At 39.5% G+C, this 21,794-nt stretch overlaps 1 protein-coding gene across 1 annotated transcript in view; it reads right to left on the bottom strand.

The window, feature by feature from the left end:
* lrp1ab (low density lipoprotein receptor-related protein 1Ab) overlaps nucleotides 1–21,794 on the bottom strand; it is an 80,079-nt gene that overhangs the window by 34,128 nt on the left and 24,157 nt on the right. The window contains exons 3-20 of the mRNA XM_079477886.1: nucleotides 19,180–19,317; nucleotides 12,555–12,674; nucleotides 12,319–12,447; nucleotides 11,966–12,220; nucleotides 5,434–5,596; nucleotides 4,623–4,845; nucleotides 3,575–3,764; nucleotides 3,301–3,444; nucleotides 2,947–3,183; nucleotides 2,648–2,828; nucleotides 2,329–2,560; nucleotides 1,937–2,126; nucleotides 1,594–1,722; nucleotides 1,316–1,456; nucleotides 1,044–1,169; nucleotides 700–816; nucleotides 320–400; nucleotides 57–224 (exon numbers count right to left, since the gene is read on the bottom strand). Coding sequence (XP_079334012.1) covers nucleotides 57–224; nucleotides 320–400; nucleotides 700–816; nucleotides 1,044–1,169; nucleotides 1,316–1,456; nucleotides 1,594–1,722; nucleotides 1,937–2,126; nucleotides 2,329–2,560; nucleotides 2,648–2,828; nucleotides 2,947–3,183; nucleotides 3,301–3,444; nucleotides 3,575–3,764; nucleotides 4,623–4,845; nucleotides 5,434–5,596; nucleotides 11,966–12,220; nucleotides 12,319–12,447; nucleotides 12,555–12,674; nucleotides 19,180–19,317 — 2,964 coding nt within the window. The remainder of the gene's footprint in view (nucleotides 1–56; nucleotides 225–319; nucleotides 401–699; nucleotides 817–1,043; nucleotides 1,170–1,315; nucleotides 1,457–1,593; nucleotides 1,723–1,936; nucleotides 2,127–2,328; nucleotides 2,561–2,647; nucleotides 2,829–2,946; nucleotides 3,184–3,300; nucleotides 3,445–3,574; nucleotides 3,765–4,622; nucleotides 4,846–5,433; nucleotides 5,597–11,965; nucleotides 12,221–12,318; nucleotides 12,448–12,554; nucleotides 12,675–19,179; nucleotides 19,318–21,794) is intronic.

Below are 21,794 nucleotides of genomic sequence, written 5' to 3'. Positions count from 1 at the left end.
CTCCGTCTTCGACTCACTTCTTTCTATCCAAAAAGAAATCTTGATTTGAAACTCACCCTGATTGGTGCAATTAGCGTGAGTCTCATCGCTGTAATCTCCACAGTCATTGTCACCGTCGCAGGTCCAGTACTCGGGAATGCAGCGACCGCTGTTGCATTTAAACTGCACGCTGGAACACGAGTGACTGCAGCCGGCCTCGTCGCTGTTGTCCCCACAGTCGTTATCTGAGGACGCACAGACATAGTGGAGGCGTTTGGATGGTCATGCAGTAATTGAGCAGTCCAATAAATACAATCTATGGACGGATTTTGAAACTTACCGTTGTCACAACGCCAGTTTACATTGATGCAGCGCCCGTTGGCACAGGTGAACTGGGTGAGGGGGAAGCAGGTGGGATATGCTGGAGACAGTAGTTGGAGGGACAGGTATGAAAAAAAGGCCATAATGAAAATTCTTGCATCAATTTTTACCCCCATGTCATTCCAAAAGATGATATTTTGAGAAATGTAACAATGGTTTGGAGTCGATTCCGTGGAACTCAACGTCGCCGATGTTGTTTGGCTGCCAAATATCTTTTGTGTATCACAGAAGAAAATCATACAGGTTTGGAATGACATAAACATTTATATTTTGGGGTCAACTATTTCTTTAATCTAATATTTAAAGAATGGAAAAAGGCAAGGCCATATATGTCAATACCGCAAGATGCTGGTTCATCAGAGCGGTCACCACAGTCATCGTCCAGGTCACATGTCCAGGAAACAGGGATACAGCGGCCACTGGCACATGGGTACTGATTAGGAGGACATGTGCGTGCTGGGAAGAGACAACAAATTAAATATTTTAAACAATATTTTTTTATATTCATATATTTTAACACCATGTTAGCAACAAGGCTATTTTATTTAAAAACCAAAGCAAGGAACATTTGCTTCACATTTTTTCGCAGCGAACAATTAATAAACAGCAGCATTAAAGCAACATTTAGTAACCGTATAAGAAATTGAATATTAAATTGCACTGTATTCATCAGATCTCAATACCTGAGCAGGTGCTGTTAGACTCATCTTCATCATTTCCACAGTCATTGTCTCCATCACAGAGCCAGCGCACGGGGATACAGCGGTTATTCTGGCACTTGAAGCGTTCCGCAGGACAGGTGTGCTGGTCTGTAACAAAACAAATGATATCACAGTCACAAGCTTGCATTTACAATCCTTGAAGACGAAATCAACCAGCTACTTTAAAATACTCCCGTGTGATCGGTCCTTAAGACTTATGTTTCTGAAATGTGAGATTAAAAGTCAAGACTTACGGCACAACTCAGGAGCCTCGTCGCTGTTGTCCAGACAATCGTTGTCACCATCGCACTTCCAGCGCTCCTGAATACAGCGATTATTCTTACAGGCAAATTCTCCTGGCTGGCACTGAGGAGGCGGCACATAGGAAGGATTCGCTGGAGACAGAAAAAAGAGAATTTTCTAAATTAAATGAGGCAAAATTTTTATCAAAAATTCTAAACATAAAATAAACACCTTCAAAAATAAAATAAATAAGAAATAGTAAAAATATAATATAATAAAATAATATTACCTTTGCAGGTCTTGTTATCAGCATCTAGTATCTGGTCGTCTGCGCAGGCACAGGATCGCCCGGTGGGCGTAAGCAAACACAGACTGCTGCAGCCACCGTTATTGGCGCGGCACACATTGGAGCCAGTAACTACAATAAACAGAAACATCCTTAGCAGATCCCCATCAAACACACAATAAAATCCCTCAGTTTTTGATCTCATTACATAATTGCCACTTAAACTCTATTTATAACTGTAAGGACAAGTAAACATACAAAAGAAAACAATCACATTAAAGCGCTTGCGTTTCATGCTTCGTAAATAGCTCCGAAATTTTACAGAAATTCTAAGAGGCTTCAGTACTTTGTTGTTGTTGTGCGTCATAGGTGCGAATCTCATAGATTGGTGGTCGTTCATTGCGTAGCAGTGTGACTTTCTTGGTGATCTGGTCCAGCTTGTAGATACCACCACCACGGTATTCATTCCAAAACAGGAAGTCCTTATAGTGGCAGAGGCCAAAGGGATGGTTCAGCTCCGGTCCCTGATAAACCAACTAAACAAACAGAAAATAATGTTTGTTGTATGATTTTGAGATGCCCCAAGGTTAAATTTTTCGTCTGTAGTATATTATCAAACACTACAGATTGCATTTTTGTATGTATAAACTCACTCAATACTCAAATCATAAGTTCTTTGCATTTGCAATGCCCGCATCTCAACACTATAACAAATGTTAAGCCCATACTATTCCTTACCGTGGACTGTGTTTTGTTGGTGCTGTTGAGAAACACCATGTCGATCCGGTCATAGTACGCATCTACCCAGTACAGGGCGCCCTGCTGGATATCCAGACTCAGTCCGTTGGGCCAGAGCACAGTTTTAGAAGTGTACAGGACTCCGGCGTTTGATCCATCCATCCAGGCCTTCTTTATACTGCCACGATTAGGCTCCTTAGGCTCCTCCTCCCAGTCACTCCAGTACATCATTCTGTTGGGAATTTAAACAATTGTTAATGCACATCTGTGCTCCCTACACAAATCAAAATGATGGGTGAACAAGACGATAATGACTTACCCATGAACAGGGTCCACTACTAAGGCTCTGGGATGGGTCATATTGCCTTCAATAAGGGTCTTGCGGGTTTGAGAGGCTTTTTCTAGTTTGGCCACACTGATGGTCTTTTTGGGTCCATCATCAGTCCAATACAAGTTCTGTCCCATCCAATCCACAGCAATACCTTCCACGGTGTGAATACCTGTTGAATTCAGACACAAATGGGTTCAAAACATAGCAAACACTGAATTGGGAACAGGTATAAAAGAACTTTAACAAATCTCAGCTATAGGATCATTAGGAAATTGTTCTGCACTTACCGTCCTTCACTATGATGTCCCTCTCAGTACCATCAATCTTCTGCCGGCCGATGATGTAACTAGTGGCATCAGCAAAATAGATAAATTCGGTCTCAGCGTGGAAGTCCAGTGCTCTTGGATTGTTCAGGTTTTCGATGGGAATGATGTGCTCATCATACACTCTGGCATGCATATCCATGCCGCGGATGACGCCCGGTCGACCCTTACCATAGACCAGAAAGAGCTCATGCTCGGGTTCTGTAATGAAAGCGTAAAGCAACTTGTTTTATTTACTAATAGTAAACACAAGAGAATGTCTGCAATGGGGAAGCCGGATGCATAACACTGAATTAGTTCATGCAGGATTTCACATACTCTTGCAAGACTTTCCATCACTGCCCAGAGTGAAGCCAGACCGGCAGCGACAGGATCGGCTCTTGTGACTGTTACTTAGCAGGCAGATTTCAGAGCAGCCGCCCGGTTTCCCGAATTGATCCGGCGCACAGGCGTGACTGCGAACTGAGGAAAAAGTAACCAGTAGCGAATGAGTCCTACAATGATGATTCATTTCTCTTGCAGTGGAAGGAATAGCAGTCATCTGAAACTGAATTTACAGAATTGTAAACAAAAGAGCAAAATTTCGGTATACCTGCAGGCTGGCGTCTCTGGTGGTACACATGAAGAGCCCCACCCTTGTCTACACGTGTCACCACTTGGAAGTCAGAGCTGTTGAAACGGTTTACTCTGATCACACTGGTCTTGGGCTGCATGTTGGCATTGTCAGAGTTGGTGGCGTACAGATAATTCTCAAACACTGTAAGACCATAGAGATGCTCTATCTGCAATAAAAGAGAGACAATACAGAGTTACACATCCTCTTTTCATTTCAAAACTGTGTGACTTACATCAGGGGTCTTCAACTACTTTTCTTAGAGGGCCAGATTCCAAAAGTATAAATAGAATATTAAATATTAAATATCATATCCTCATTTCTTCTGTTATTTTTGTATTAATATCATTAATTGTGGATTGCCGATTATATCGTTGCAAACAATATAACAAACATTTTCTGGACAGACCGATCAAATCGCTTTATAAGACGTCAGTATCGTTATGAGCCGCGGAATTACTTTTCTGTATTGAATATAACAGGGATTTGAAGATCAGAGATGTGATGTCTCGGGGCGTGCACTTCTTAAAGCACGCCATTCGTTAAGTCTCTCGACTTATTTGAAATATGAAGGCAGGCCAGATAAAGATGATTGGCGGGCCGCATGTGGCCCGCAAGCCGCCAGTTGACTAGCCCTGACATACGTCTTTCTGCAGTAAACTAAATAAGATGTTTTGAAGAATGTTGCTAACCAAACAACGGCAATATCCATCGACCTGCACTGGTTTTGTAAATTCAACTCTAGTCTTGAATTTAGAACAAAAAGAGACGTGAAATGTTTCGATCTGACCTTAAAAAAGGGACTCAAATGTGTTGCTCAATACGACTCAAAAGGATGTTGCACAATGTTATCATGCATTGCTGAGAAATGTCATGTTCTCTGTTCCAAAATTTAGCATGATGACGTCAATGAGTGACAACAAGAGAGAGAAAGAAGGGGAAGCAGAGAGGGAGAAAGAGTGTGTGTGTGTGTGTGTGTGTGTGTGTGTGTGAGTGCATCCAAACATGCATGAAACTTCACTCGTACCAGTAACCCTTGAATGATGGTCTGTCTGTTCTTGCCCTCGTAATCCACCACCTCGATATAATCTAGATAAGCATCAGCCCAATAAACCAGCCTGCTGACCAAATCCAGCGTGATGCCATGAGGGAAGACAATTTTACTGTCGACAAGCTTTGTGCGGTTCTGCCCATCCATGTCACAGCGTTCCACCTTTGGGATCTGGCCATAGTCTGTGAAGAACATTTTTCTGGACAAAAAGAAGAGAGAAATTAAATACTGAATTCTTACACCAACACTGCATGGAAAGGAATTACACATCAATGCCATAATAAAATTTGTATTTCTCCTCTATTATATATTTTTTTAAATTGCCTATTTGGCTTTTTTGTATTTTTACAAAACTGAGCCACTATGTGCGGATCAACCAATTAAAAGATGTCTTTAGTCCTTTTCTGGACCTTGGCAAAAACTGACACCATGATGGATCCTATGAGGAGGCCTGGAAATCTCTTGGATGTCACCTAAATATCTTCGTTTGTGCTCTGAAGACGCCAGACGTTCTCTAAACATGGTTAACGTCTTGTGGGTGAGTAAAAAAAATCACACATCCCCTTTAAAGAAGTGAGTTATGTCATGATAGACAAATCTAATTAAACCTACAGGAACTGATACTTCTGGTGCAAAATCGTAAGTGCACTGTCAACAAATACAAAACCCCACCCGTATGCAAAGATCTAAAGGTTGCAAGATTCATACCGTTAAGCAAAGATCCACCTAACATTCTAAAGAAGGGTTGTACGAGAGAGGGGCTTAAATGGGGTGCATGACGTCTCACCCCATTGCAGGGTCCAGTGCGATTCCTTTTGGGTTATAAAGTTCCAGGTCGAGAAGAATGACACAGGTGGAGCCATCTTTACTGCACACGAATATACGGTCGTCCACATCATCCACAAAGTAGAAGTTTCCTGTCAGCCAGTCGATGGCCATCTGTTCCACATCTGAGTGTGTGAAGGGCGGTTAGGAAAGACAGAAGACAAAGAGATGGGGGGGTGAGAGTGATTTAGTTTAGCTTTATTTTTAGTCGTAGTCTTAACTGCAGCTTCTGTCTGACTCAGCAGAAAGATGCTGCACCAGGTTGGAACATGAAACTTGGGGTAAAAAGTAAGAAAGTGTAAAAGAAAGCTTCCAAAAGAGCTATGGTTAAGATGCTCTTGTCATTTTAAACCTGTATAAGTTTCTTCTGCAGAACACAAAAGGAGATATTTTGAAGAATGTTGGTGCACCCATTCACTTGCATTGGTTTTGTGTCCATACAACAGAAGTACACGTATTCACAATTCTTCAAAATACCTTCCTTTGTGTTCTGCAAAACAAACTCATACAGGTTTAAAATGACAAGAACATAAATTTCTATATTTTAATCTACCATATTTATAACTATTAAACTATATCCAACTAGTTATAAAATATAGCGTTATACGAGTTATTTATAACACATATAGCTATATTTTATCTTTAATAAATCAGAATAATAACAAAACACTCTGAAACATGTGATTCCTTCTCGTGTTTGCTTTTAGTACAGACAGAATAAATCATAAATTATAATGTCATCAAAATTATTAATAAAATGTATTGTGCTGGGTTGAGACACCTTTTGCAACAATATCTTTGTGTTTGGATGTTTCAGTTCTTTTGTTCAAATAAAGAGATATGGATCACTCATTTAAATGTCTTCAAAGCACACTAGGTGTAAAAATGAGATGATATGAACTCGGCTTTGGTTTTCTTTGAAAACCTTATTGAGTGCTCATGCATGTCTCTGCGTTTGAATGGGCGTATCTGCCAAACTCATGACTCATTGTCACAAGATGATTATTCACTCCGTTTTTCCTCACTGCACTCATACAGAAATACAATTATAGAACATTTCGGATTTAATTTGTAAAATTAGTGAAAAAAATGTAGAAATTTTCATGACTTTTCCAGGCATGGAATATGTTGATTTAACCAGGTTTTTTCCATGACACTCTATACACAGCACTGTAATGAAAATCTCACACTAGGTGAGACACTTTGGGGTAAAGTGTTTTTTTATGGGTAGCCTTGGGTTATTCCACTCAACCTAAACCTCCTCAACCTTCGACTCAAATTCAAAAACCTGACACAGCCAAAAGACACAGACAGCCGTTCTCCATTACTTCAGCTTTCCCCGCACACATCGGGAGGTTTGACTTGGCTATGCAGATATCCTCGATTCTGGGAAGGAGTTTGTAATATTTACCGAACACTAACTTTCTCTTCTCGGACAATAAGACTCTTTCTGTAAATGCAGTCCAGAGCGCCCCAGCTGTGAGGGCCGGACCCCAGTGCCTCCCATGATGCCTAGTGTTGCAACAGCTGCCACCAAAACTTCCTTTAGTAGTGGTGGGGGGGGGGGGTCAGCAGCCATCCGCTAATGATATTCAGACACAGTGACACGTCCTTGTTGTGCAACCGGTACGGCGAGCCTCTGTAAATCAGACACAGACTGTTCTCACACGTTTCTACAAAATTCACTCGGCTCTAGTAAACAGGCGCTGCCGGGAAATGCAAAACTACCTCCCCACAATCCCCCCCATGCTGCCTCCAGTCAGGGCTCAGTGCCTGCAAAACAAACACAGGCAGTACATGTTGCGCAAAATTGAAAAGATACGTTATTGCCAAGGACATTTTATCGAGCTAAAATGTATTGACACTTCTGTCATGTGGAGGGGCTGCTAAATCGAACCGGGTTACTCATCTCTCCCCGTTTTCTCTGGAAGAGAACAACTGGGAAACAATGCTTGAAAGAAACATCTGTAACCAATCAGAGCCGAAGAAAAAAAATCGTCTCTGAACGGGCAAAAGGTAACAGGCGAATCACTGCAAGTGATTTCAAACAAACTGGACAAAGAAGCAATTGAGATGTTTCTGCAGACAGACAGTAAAGCTCAGATTTCATTGCAAATCGATCTAAATAACCGTGAGTGGATACAAATAAAGGAATGTGACAACAGATGTATCCAGTGTAAATGTGGTATATGGGACAAGGTTACAGCTACCAGTAAAGTGAGGTTTAACTATATCAGTGACGGACTGGAGGGTGGCAGAAACATGAGAGATTTGGGAAGGGTAAAGAGAACAAAGGGTTGTGTGTATTCGCGGCCTAGGATGTGTGTTGGGATTCCTATGAATGGAAAACTCTTTCCAATACTTAGAGTAAAACTCGGATATGCTTCAATGATTATTCCAAACATCTGAAAAATGTCACCTGTTATATTGGCTTCATATATATAAAGTGCAACAATAACCCACAGAATAACTAGATAACATTAATAGTCCTTGCATCTCTGGGATACATTTTTTTGTTATAAATCATTATTATTAGTCACCCTTTATGTTACTAGGTTTTGCAAATACCTAAACAATAAAAAGTTTTAAAACGTGCTTGTCAACTTTGACAATACAGTACATAATCATATAAAAAGTACAGTGTCTTTACAGAAAAAGGCGAATTTGGACATCCAAGGCTTCAGAAGTACATCGACGGTAAAACTGTAACTTTGCAGAGTCATTATAACTCATATTTTTTCATTTGCAGGAGAAAACATGCTAATTTAAATCCATGTATCTAATAAAATTACATTTTCTTCAACAATTTGATGAACACAAGCATGAAGATGGTAAAGCTAACAGGAGCAGATAAAAACCCACAAAACTCTAATTTTGATTTCATGGGGTCTGTAAACAGTCATAAACTGTCAGAATGCTTTTAAGTGTCCTTTGATAGTCTAAAAATGTCCTCAAAGACAGCAGGCCATCACCAATTCTGTAGCTTCCAGGCCTTTTGCAAAACCAGCCGCAAAACATCCTCAAAGAGGCCATAAATCAGAGTATCCTCATTCCCTGACTCTGTGTCCAGAGGGCCTGTGCCATCAGGCCTGAGATAATTACATGTTATCAAAGTTCTGATTTCCCTCTAACTGGACCTATAAATCAAACCTTGCCTTTGCTCTGCGGTGTGAGACCTTGCATCTTTATGAGTCTGTGTGGCCGGTTTGCAGCGTGTGAATGGGCATTGGGGTAGATCGATGAATATTTGTAATGAGAGCATAATCAAACCGTGGTTATTCCTTACTGTTCTATACAGGCTGGGCTGTAGTCGACTCGTGTGCCCTTGTTTTAGGAGAGGAGTGATTTATAACTGTTGCATGCAGGATAGATGAGCAGTCCAGATGTACCCCTGTGACCGCTCTCCCCCATAAATATAAAGCCTGAAAACCAGGCCAGAAGTCTCACATTCAACTTCAGCAAAGTTCTGTAGAAGTGCGAGTGCTGGCTGAGCGAGACATGGCCAGTGTGGCTGATGAAAATTCGTCAGTCATGTGATCTTAGTCATGTTAAGATGTCACACCACTTCATTACTCCGTGATGCTAATGGTTGTGAAATAGCTGACCTGCAGTTTTAAGAATGGCTCACATGTGTGCTACTGCACGATGGAATATTGCTATTGCCAAAAGGAAAGCTAGCTGTGCTTTGTTCACCACCAACAAATGGCTCTCATCAAGTGAAAATAATATGAAGTTAATTCTATCAATTTGGTGTCAAAATGACGTCTGCACAATAAATGAAAATGATGGATATATTGCAAATTTGAATATCCCAGTGGTTTGCAGTAACGTTGTCCAATGGCTGTTCACTTTCAGAAGATACAATAAGTGCTTTGTCTAAGAAATAACATTTTAAAATTGATTTTTAGAGAATTTTGTATATTTTACAAACTCAAACCTAGGGCTGTTAAAAAAACAGTTTGTGTTTACATAATATATGTCTATAGTTTTGATTTGAGTAAATATTTATAAATTCTTTTATTTTCAGATTTTTACATTTTGTTGATTTTAGTTAGTGTTAGCAATTTTGGTATATGCTTTTGTAATTTTATAATTTTTTGGTTCATTTTTATTCTAGCTATATAAGATTTTTTTTTATTTTAGTTTACTATTATAATTTAGTTAGTGCATAGCACATTCTTTTTTAGTTAGTTTTCAGGTATGTGTGTGTGGAGGAGTGTTGCTTTTTGAATGTCCAGCCTTAAGTTTCAAAGTGAAATATTACTCAGGACAGAAACTCAGAAGTTTTTTTTGTTAATATTGCCTACCTTTACAATCTGCCTAAGTGTCTCACGGGCATTTAAAAATAAAAAAAAGTGTGCACAAAACCAATTTGTAAACCCCAATGCGAGGACCCTGGAGTCTGCATTGCCGTGTTAGATGTTGTAATTTCAGTGTCTACCAGCAGGCGCTACTGATCCACACTAACCAGCTAAACTTTTACCCCACAACTAAAACAATAGGGCAGGATCTGGATTCATGAGGATTCATTGGGGTGCATTCCAGTGTGCTCTGGTAGACAGCTGAAGCCTGCGAGAGCCAAATCCTAGTCTGCTGGATTACTCAAACGAACCCGATCAGGCCTCAAATCACAACAGGGCCTAAATATTACACAACTATTCCGAGAAAGGACGTGCACACGGTTCCTCTGAATCACTCCCATCTGACGCTCCAGCTATAGCCCATCACCTGCTGACTTCTGCAAGACTAAGACAGAAATGCTACAGAAAGAGATCGTGAGTCACAGTTTCCCTTGCTTGTCTAGCCTGTTGATGGTTCTGAAATCATGGGGCCAGACATAACACAGAACTCAGACTCTCTATAAACCCTTTACTCTGAAAAAAAGTTTTGTTCATATCGCTAAACTGAAGTATATGCGGTAATAACAGTCATGTTAGCCATAGAGAGCAGCACTAACAACAATGTGAGCTATTTCAACACAAGCCCGAAGATGTAAACAGGCCCTGATTATTTCCAGTAACAATAAACCACTGTGTGCTAACTGGTCGTCCCACCCTGTGCACCCTTTCCTGCAAAACGGCTTTCTTAGAGTGCAGGTGCCTGGCTTATCCTCCCATTCACAGAGACAGAGAGATGGTATTGTTGTCTTTGGAAGCTGAAGGATATCTCAGGCCACTGTATTCCATAGCCATTATTCCATGTCCTTATTAGACAGAAGTCTATATTAGTCTGAGCTGCTTTTGAGGAAGCATTGCAGCGCATGTCTACTTAACTACATGCACATCAACAAACTACTTAGACTCAAGTGAAATCTGGGTTACCGTGTGTTATTAGTTTTGAGAGGTTATCGTCTAGGAATACCCAACCTGCAAATATTGCGACCGGCCAGAATCAAGCATTTCATCAAGCCATGTCACACATTTGAATAATTGTACAAATGGCTAAGGGTAAGATTGCGACGACACTGAGTACATGCCATGTCAGCATGCATTTCTTTCAGAAGGAAGTTGTGTGAAGAATCGTGGCTCATCGCTGGTCTCTTTTTCCCAACACTTGTGTGCATGATGCATTTGTGGTTCTCTTCGGCACGCTGGTGCATTTAATCTACGGGAAAGGTCTTTCCAACAAGGCAAATGTAAGAGGGAACCATTTCACCCATATTTTATGACATGCAGGTTGTTCGATTTTGCCTGAACACAGCCAAGAACAAAACCAGTCACAGGACAAATAATGGAGAAAAAACCCTACGGGCAAAAATGTGACGTTGACGTTATACTTATTCTCGTTGTTCTTGTTTAGGTTCACCCAAGACATGTTAAAGTCTCAGGCATAGCTCAACTGGTAGAACAAGGCTCTATCTACAGTTAGAGAACACTCAACTGTTAGACCTTGAACATAAATAGAATACAAAAGTAAACGATGAAAGGTACAAAATGAATTGGTGCACTTGTGACAATTAATTGGTGCAATTGTGTGCATCCAAAGTAACGTTGTGTTGCAAAACCTAGAACAAACATGTCACTGTCGACACGCCACAACAAAGCGTATGTGTCAGATGCTAATTATAAGATTTCCGGACAACCGTTAAGCTTTATCATAGACTGAGCTGAATGAAAAGTAATACATACTGACAGAGTAGTTAACACCTTTCCCTGTTACTGCAGATGGGAACTGAGTGTAAAACACATGATGGGAAAACACGTCAACCGTAGCAGCAAAAACATGCAATTACGGCCAGGGACAAACAAGGAGTGCTCGGGAGATGAGTTGACACTGGAACACCCAATGAATGTGTTTGGTACATGTTAAGAGAATTGGATCATCCAGCCTAGGGCTGATGATTACATTTCTAACAAATAATAGCAATAAACAAGTAACGTGTCTGTTTTCCTCCTTTTTGATTTTGGCATTCGATTACATAATAATAACCAACCTAATCTGGACCAGACTCCCGTCCGCCAAAAACAACACATCATCAAGAACACGCTACTCACGATGCAGGCTGAGAGAGATGTTGATGGTCCTCTCATCCGTGAAGCTCTTGGCGTTGGGGAACTTGGCACACTTGAGCTGTGTGGCAGCAGGTAAATCACCCATGTGAATCCAGCACACTGTCTCCTGGGCATAGATGAAGTCCATGGCAGTGGTCTGCTTGGTGCTGATGGAGATGGGGTTGGCTCCGCTCAGCGAGGTGGCTTGGATGTTCTGGGAGTTGGCTATCAGGAGGTACGGATGCCGATCTACAGGGTCTTGAACACAGACAGGGTCTTGTCATTACCAAAACAAGTATCTGCTTTGTGAATGCAGAAGAAGGGAGGGGCAGAAAGTGTGTGTGTTTGGTTCTCACCGTTCTTGGCCTTGCAGGAGCGGTTGTCTGGCTGAGGCAGGTAGCCCTCCACACAGCTGCAGGTGTAGGAGCCTTGGCTGTTGTGGCACGTTTGACTGCACGTCCCGTATACAGCGCACTCATTAAAATCTGAAGAAAAGCAAACATTTGACTCATGTCACCTCATGGCAAGTCTTTCCATTATAAAACATTGATGACGGAGGTCACTTTCAATACGGGTACGGGTTCAAACTCACCTTTACACATCTTCCCATCCTCTCCAACTTCATAGCCGTTTCTGCAGTAGCACTTGGGACCTGACAATGTGATCGAGCAGTTGTACTGACAGCCCATTATGGTGCAGTTATGAGCAAACTCTATTGAGAAGAAAAGAGGAAACAATGGGATTATACTCAGATTAAGACGAAAATAAAATCTCAAACAGATCAGAGTACTTCTATCTTGGACTGAACAAAATAAAAAAAATGTGTCATGATTTGCTTTTATAAACATATTATACATTTTATTGGCTAATATAAATTTTTATATAAAACTGAAATCTGTAACATTTGGGTTTATAATGCCGTCTCTGTTTGAAACATAAAACTGCATGTTAAAAATCATGTAATAAGTACCCACTTATAAAAATCATTATTATAAGCTTACTGTTATGAAACAGGGTAAGATGATGATACAGCTTTAAACACTGATATTTTTGTAGTTGAGTTTTAATAAATAAACTTAAATTAACTCTGCACATTATCAATCCGTTCAAAAATATTAAAAATATATATTTATTTACGACTTTTCTGTCACATCAACTCTTATTAATAACGAAATATTTGTAATGTTTAAGGCAAGAAATATAGTAAAAAACAGGAAACATCTAGATATACTCAGGAAGTCATGTATTTACATAACTTTTCTATTACCAACAAAGCATATAATATATTGTAAAAACAAGCAAAGTATTTCATCTTTATAAGAGCATTGAGGAGATATCTTGACAAAATAGGGAAGCACAAAAAGGGAATCCGCCGCTGTATGATTAAAAGGATGGAGTGGACACAGATGAGTGAATTTGCTTTCACACTGTGGGTGTAACTGTACTGCCAAACACTGTATCACTGTCCACCAACTGCTGTGTGAACTCGCTCAGACAGAAAACAAGCCTCCGCGTGCCCATCGGATACAAAACACATACTGGTCTCCTCGATCTCAAAGCCACGATGAAAACAATGAAAACAGTCACATTGTTTGATGTGGGAATGCATTAAGGAAGAAAATCACGACGGCAATATTCTTTAAAGAAGCTTCCATGCAACATAAAATGAACTAGGGATTAAGTTTGGCTTTTCTGAATATCTAATAACTCAATAATATAATTCCTAGTGATAACTAATTTGCACAATATTATTACTGTAGGCATTTAAGAAGGCTTTTATCTCTAGACAACACAGTACTATAATTAATTATTAAAACATTTTTAAGAACAACAATGAACATGTCATGCGGTACACTAAATACTAGAAAAGACCAAAGATATTTTTGGACTACGGATAACATCTTTTGAAAAGATTGACATCCACACTAAACGAAACCAATGCATGTCATATAATGATCAAATTATAGACCCTGTCATAAGAAATCTTAGCTAAATCCAATTACATGTGATCAGAGGAGACATATGTGAGACATGTGCCAATGACTGACATGTAACACCAGCAATGGAAATAGTTCAGGACCAATCATCCTACAATGCACTGCAACTTTGAAGGAGTGATTCTAAACACACAACTCAAATATATACAGTACTCATCGCACAAAATAAAAGACTGCGGATGTGAGGTACAATGGTGCTTTTGTATAATGTGTAGCGAGGGGAAGATGTGCAGGGAAAACACTGCAGCCTGCATCGAATCAATTGCCTCATCCTTCTCCAGCCTGTGTGAGGCCAAACGCATACACTGACCTCACACCCACAAACCACTTCAAACATCAAAACAAGAGACAGGCAACGTGCATTTTGACCTTTCTGAATTTATTATGGGTGAATTTTATAGAATGTATTTTGGTATGGCATCACGTATTCAATTGATCAGCTTGGAGAGACGGCTTGAAAGATTTTTTAAATCAACCAAAATATTTCTGAACATCAACTATGTCGAAGCTTGTGTTGCGCCTTTCAATATTTCTACATTCAGTTTTAGTGCGTTGAATCTGTGCGGGCCGAATCATGACTCACTATGAAAGAAATCTTATGGGTTAAATACAAGTTCAATTCTATCATCAACAGAAGTTTGTAAAAACAAGCAAGAAATTGTTGACAGTTTCACATTAAAAATAATAATGCGCAAATGTACAACGACGAATTACATAGTAACGCATTTCTATCAACACCTTAGTTTGTTTATTTTACAAACGGAAGTACAAATAGTCAAAACTCTTTTCATGGTGAATTAAGATCTCAAAGCATAACTTGTACTCTGGAATATAAGAAATGACCTCCAACACACAACTGCATTCTTAAAGGAACAGTTCATCCTAAAATAAACATTCTGTCATCATTTGCTCACCCTCTAGTTGTTCCAAACCTGTTTCATTTTTCGGTTTAAAACATGAAAAGATATTTGAAATAGTTTTTTTTTTGGTTCTGTTAAACACAAAATAAGATATTTTGGGGAACTTAACAAAGCAGACAGTTCTGGGGCTCTCTTGACAACCATTGTCATTTTCCATACTATGGTAGTCAACGGTGCCTCAGAACGCTCGGCTGCTGACATTCTTCCAAATATCTTTCTTTGTGTTACACCAAACAAAGAAATTGATTTGGAACAACTAGACGGTGAGTAATTCATGACAACATATTCATTTTTGGGTGAACTTTTCCTTTAAATTCCCACAGACAAGCATTACCTTAGGGGCATTATTACAAACTGCTACATAGTCCTCATATTTTTCCTCTAGAATTAACAATGAAGCGCTGAGAAAAATGTCAACAGGTCCAGGGGCAGTCAGTTCTCAATGACCCAGCATGCCTCACAGGCAGAACAGGAAACGGATGGAAGGTTCAATATACTTGCTTTAGCACTTTAAATATTCATTAATATTTCAGCTGATGAGCGATGACTGGACCAGGAACTAACTAAAAGAATTGATTTATTAACACCTCTTTGGTTGTCCTGCCGAAAACAATGACATGTATTGCATGCAAAAAAGGTGTTCATACCAGTAAAAATCTATTTCCATGTACAGTAAGCGTGATCTTCGTGTTATTTCATTGTACTAATCTTAATGCAAAAACTTTTTTTGCATTTTTATCACACTTCTACATCAGCGATAAATCTGCCAAGGTTCAGCACAAAATGTCCTACTTGACATCTGTCTCTTTAATCCTTCCTTGCATGACATCATATGCCCCAAACCATGTGATCCATATATATTACAGTGTGGAAGAACAATTATTTTATATAAATATTATTTTGATTTGAAGTTGAAACGCAACCCTATCAATCTTGACACGGAGTATTGCTTTTAAATCTCTATTAAGCCATAGAAGCTATCCTGACACTGACAGGTTGTTATTTATAATATAATGAACTGATGTGTCAGTACAAATGACCATTTAAATATGAATCCGTGAATATTATGTTAGATGCTATTTGACTATGTAGGCCATGTTAAACACACTTTTGTCCAGCAAGTAAAGTGGGCATCTTTAGCTTAGCCCTCACCATTACATGTGTTCACTTCCCTTTCTTAAATCTAGTATGGAGTAAAATATGTTTTATCATATTTAATGAAACACCTGTCAAAGTATCAATAAGCTGTACTTTCAATTTGATATTTGAAGTTATTAAACTTGTTTTTGACACTATAACACTACTATATTATGATATTGACTTGGCTTATGTTTTTGTCCTGTTTTTGTAATGCATTTTATCACTGTGATACTAACGTCTACCGTTAGAAAAGCTTTATCAATTACCGCCACACAAATAAGTACTACTGGCACAATCCTACTGGAGACAGGTCTTTGCATGCTCATGCGTGTGAGTGTGTGTGTACACGTGTACGGTAACGATGGGAAAAATTTCAGACAGGGAGAGAGGTCTTGTCAGGTCAGGAGTCAATGAACTTCAGTTTTTGTTTGGTAGGGGCGTGCAAAAACTCAGAAATATGCGAGCAAAATGTTCAGAAGGCAATGTTTTTTTTAGTGACGCTTTGTCACATACCACACCGAGACCAAAGCAAAGTTCTTTGACTCCTTAACCTAACAAGAACTTAAAAACCAGGAACCAGAAACCAAATGCAAAAACATTTGACATAAATTGCAACATTAAAAGTACACAGTGATTCCATCGATACCGAGATCACCCACCCTATTGTGTTTCAATATGACGCAGAAATCTGAGCCAAACTCATCTATCACTGCAGTGACAACAAACTCTGAGTGTAATGCCTTACAGCTGAATAGAAACAAATGGATAAGCAATTGCCCAGAATGATAGGCTGCTGCCAGAACAGAGAGCTCAGCTCCGATAAAGTTGCAAGGTGCAATGGCTTTGCCCATAAAAGTGCAAAGTTCTGTTTTGAAGTACAGCGTATCAACTTCCTATGCGAAGATACACAGCCACCGAAAAAAGCTAACAGCGATGTTACATGAAGACGTCACCCTACTGTTGTCAAATTGCTAACCGATTGTGTTGGGAAAACGTGTTGTATTTTGGTGAACTACACTCTCAATTTAAAGCAGTTCTGCTTGTCAAAAACCTGTACGTTAAACAAAAAAATAAAAATAAAAAACTACTGAAAGTTATTTAATGCAATGTTACGTTATGTGAAAACACTATTATGGAATATACATTTATATTTATTATGCGCAGTCTAACGTCAGCGAGAATTTATCTGAGGTGGGAAATTGCATTTTAAGTACAGTACACTGGATGCAAAGTGACATTACACTAGCAATATTAAAGGGTAATAACTCCACCCAAAAATGAAAATTCTGTTGAATTACTCACCCTCTAGTTGTTCCAGACATGTATAAAAAAAAATCACAAAGAGTTTTGTATTAGGCCTATATAAATCACAGCTGAAGGGCGTTGTTAGGCGACACAAAACTGTGATTTATTCAGAATAAAGCACTAGCCTCGAGTACCTTATTGGCTTTATAAAATGGTTTCCACATTCTGAATAGACTTTTGAAAGATTACTCAAATTTTAATAAAACAAGCAAACAAACTGATTCGATAACTGATTCCGTACAGTGTTGTACAGAATCTTATCAGGTAAGCACACACACAAAAACAAAGATAACTTGGCAGTACGCAATGCTCGGCATTCCCCTAAAAGACGTAAAACACTCCAATCTCTTATCTCAGATGACTGTCAGTAAAATAAGCCCATGGGTACATTGGGAAATGTCTATCTCTTAAAATTAAGACTGTCCTCTCAGATCTGTTGTGAAATAACACAGTGGTGTAAAAAGCAATAAAACTAAATGTACAAGGAAGTTGAAAAAAGGTTGTACAATGAGAGCCTTAGGATAGCAAAATGAGAAAATGTTTCACATATCATCTGGACAAATTAGATAGGGGCCAACATTGACATGCGTGTGTAAAACTCCCTCAAGCTATGAACAAAAGCACACTGTTTTTGTATCTAGGTGCCTTTACTGAACTGCCTCGTTCAACAGTAACAGAAAAAAAATTTTTTTCAGCTGACGGATGAATTGTCCGGTGTGTTATATACATGTAATCACAGTTAATCTTGTGTTTCATCTAAACGCCAACTATAGTATATTCATAAACTGTGACGACTGACAGATTCGAGTCGGTGTCTTATAGCAGGAAAAGACGTCCAAACGTGGAGCCATTTCCAACTTCATTACAAAACCATTTACTCCAGCCACTAGGGAGCCAACTAAGTCTAGCAGGAGTAGAAATGCATTCAAACCAGCTTTCAGCCAAAGGGTTGAGTTTACAACTCTCCGCCGGGTAAGATGACCCAGACTAACGTGACCGTGGCTGATACGACCGTAGATTTGATAACCTTCCGTTTTTTATTATTTTATCCGGTTCTGCTCTCCGTGAATCGCTACATTGTTAGCATAGCAGTCAGGCTCACTCCCCCTGTCAACAACTCTGTGATAATGACTAAGAAACACACACTGACAAAGCATGTTTTGAAAACGTATCTAGCCCAAACTCGGGATGTGTTCGGGGCAAACAACGGAATGCTTGTGAAACTGCAAACATTTCTGGGAAAGCTGGATTTAGCAAACATCCAACGGGAAAGGCGTGCAAGCGTATGTTTGCGTGCACCCTTATGTATCTGAATGCGAGCGGTCCGTGCGGAAGAGTGCGCAAGTGTTTACCTCCAGGTTCAAAGGGTCGCCATTTGATCCAGCATGTGTGTCTAAGCTCAAAGCGCAGGATGGGGGTCAGGTCAGAAAAGCACATTATTTATCATTCGGCGTCAAGCCTGGTTTGTCATTCTCACATTCCAGCAGGGGAGAATGATGTATTTATGTATCCAGACCTGGACTAACACTACTGAGAGTTATTTCACCTACACAAACACCTCTTTTCCTTGAAAATGAGATTCAATTCAAATCATTAAGGTACTTGCTAAGTGGATCATTACTTTAAGATACTGGTCAACTCGATGAGCCAACTCTCTAGACTTTGTACACAAACAAGATAAAATTCTGATAAGTGATACTGATATTATCCAAGTTACAAATACAAACACTGACACGAGCCTACACCTTGTTACAACCTATGAAAATTGTGCAAAAACGCGAACCGAAAACTCAGAAAGACAAAAGGCAGAAAGAAGAAATAGCTCATTTGCTAATGGTGTCTGCAGATGTGTCACCTCGACAGTGCGGTCCTTCATCGCGCCCATCTGTGCAGTCTGGGACGCCGTCACACAGCTTGCTCAGGTGAATACACACATCTGTTCCTCGACACTCAAACTCATTGGGAGGGCACTGCGACACTTGGGTGTGATGGCCTGCGAAAGAATACAAAACAAACAAACAGTTAACACATTTCAATGACAAAGAAACAAATTTCCACTCAAATCCTTCACAGCTAGTTTAACAGGTCATGGGATATTATACTGAACGTTGACAGGGTTAGCAAGTGATCCATAAGATGAATCTTTAAGAGATGTGTTCGATTTAATATTTTTTTAACGGAATTATTTAAATTCTGTGCCGATATTTCTGGTATTCTTCTTGACTAAAATATTACAGCAAAAGTTAACCAAACGAATGCCTTGAAAAATGGTCTTTTGTTGTATTGGTATGACTTTAACTTCTTTCTCTCCCCGTCCAGAAAAAACAAAATGAGAATGTCAACTGTTCCGAGCATCGCCATTGGCCCGGGCCGTTCACTCTCAGAACGGACCGCACTGCAAAGCAAACTGTTTGTTTTGGATATTTTTCTTTCTTCCTCCTCTTTCACTCTTTCCCTCCACCGCTACTCATAACATCTGCTGACCCATTTAAAAAAAACACACAAGAAAGGGGGAGAAAGGTGCTGGGGGTGTGTTCACCTCCCATATAGGTGAAAAAGAGCTAGCCTTTGCATTGCACTGTAGGTTTCGTGGGTAGATTCTTCTGAAGGTCCTTTGGGTCTCTCTAGCATTTGTGTGACCATCTTCAGGGACGGAATTGGAGGATCCAATGTGTTTATTTGGTTCACCGACGCTTGGCTGGAAAAATATTTATGTTGGAGGCCCCACGAGTTTTCATTTCATACCAAGGGTCACATTATGATCTTCAATTCTATTTTCAACAATGTCACGTGCGTGCTCTGTTTAGTTTAGAAAATGGTTTAGAGTCAACTGTACAGGGATTTTATTCAGCACAATGACACCGGATGTTCTTTATTACTGTACTAAACTGTTCTTAGAGAAACTAGTGCATGCTTTCATCACCAGCAGGGTGGATTATTGTAATGGACTCCTTACTGGCCTCCCCAAAAAGACCATAAGACAGATGCATCTCATACAGAACGCTGCGGCAAGGATTCTGAGCAGAACCAGAAAATATGATCATATCACACCAGTCCTCAGGTCCTTACACTGGCTACCAGTTGCATATAGGATAGATTTTAAAGTTTTATTACTGGTATATAAATCGTTCAATGGCCTAGGACCTCAATACACTGCAGATATGCTCATTGAATACAGACCCAAAAGAACACTCAGGTCATTAGGATCGCATCAGCTAGAATTACCAAGGGTTCTCTCCAAGCAAGGAGAGCCTGCATTTAGATATTATGCGAGCCGCAGCTGGAACCAGCTTCCAGAAGAGATCAGATGTGCTCCCACAGTAGTCACATTCAAATCCAGACTAAAAACACATCTGTTTAACTTTTTATTTGATTAATGTGCACTGTGCCTCTGACCGTCCGACTGTTTGTGCTGTACTTTATTTTATTTATTATCTATTCTTAACTATATTTTATTTTTATTCTTAACTGGTTCATTTTTCTTTTTCTTATTTCTTCTAAACTATGTTATTTTATTTTTATTCTTAACTGGTTACTTTTATTTTTCTTATTTCTTAACTGTTTTATCAAATGGATATTTTTAATTTCTTCTATGTAAAGCACTTTTGAATTGCCATTGTGTATGAAATGTGCCATACAAATAAACTTGCCTTGCCTTCCAGCAACACCACACCAACATCAGAATAAATTGAGTTTTTACTTCACCCAGAACAGCCCCCATGTGTCCAACATGGACTCTGTTTAATTTCAGCTGTTCTGCTAAATTTAAGGAGGAACGGCACGTACCTTCCTCTTTTTCCAAGAGTCTCATATTTATAAGAGTTCTGATTCATATCACATGACATTTCCCCTTTATAACATGCCGTGAAAGCAGTGAAAGATTGTCAAGATTGTCCTCTGGAGCTTTAGATGGACCGTTCTGGACTTATCTGTGTCTGCCATGGCACAGCACATTTTAATAAAGTATGTACTTTTAAAGTAGGGAAGAAAATATCTACTGCGGCTAACTACAGGTTCTGAGGTTTCTATTCTATGAATTATAATGAAACTTTGGGATTTTCTTGGCTAGATGTTAAAAATTCAAGCATAACCTAAATGCTGCTCTCTTCACTCGTGCCTTTGTTTGAAGCAGGCTGTTTTCATCAAAAGCAAAGGCGATATGTAGTTGAAATACACTCTTGGGTAAAAATTCATGTCTTGGGAAAGCATTAATGCAAACACAGTCAGGGCCGGACCTTTGCATTAGGGTTTGTTGCGTAAAGGCAACCCGAATAAAGCTGCTGGTGGTGACTATTATGACATTTCTGTGTTTGACTAACATTAAAGCACTCACTGTCCATTCATTACCTTGGCATTATTACCAATGTTTACTTGAATAATTGCCAAACGTCATGCAAGGTTTACTTTACTGAGAAATACTTACGGCTATTTACATTAATAAAACCGAGAAGTGTATTTAATAGATTTTTT

The sequence above is a fragment of the Barbatula barbatula genome, assembly GCF_947034865.1.
Source record: "Barbatula barbatula genome assembly, chromosome: 17".
Taxonomy (NCBI): Eukaryota; Metazoa; Chordata; class Actinopteri; order Cypriniformes; family Nemacheilidae; genus Barbatula; species Barbatula barbatula.
Note: the sequence above shows the minus strand (reverse complement) of the source record. Positions and strands in the feature narration are given on the sequence as shown.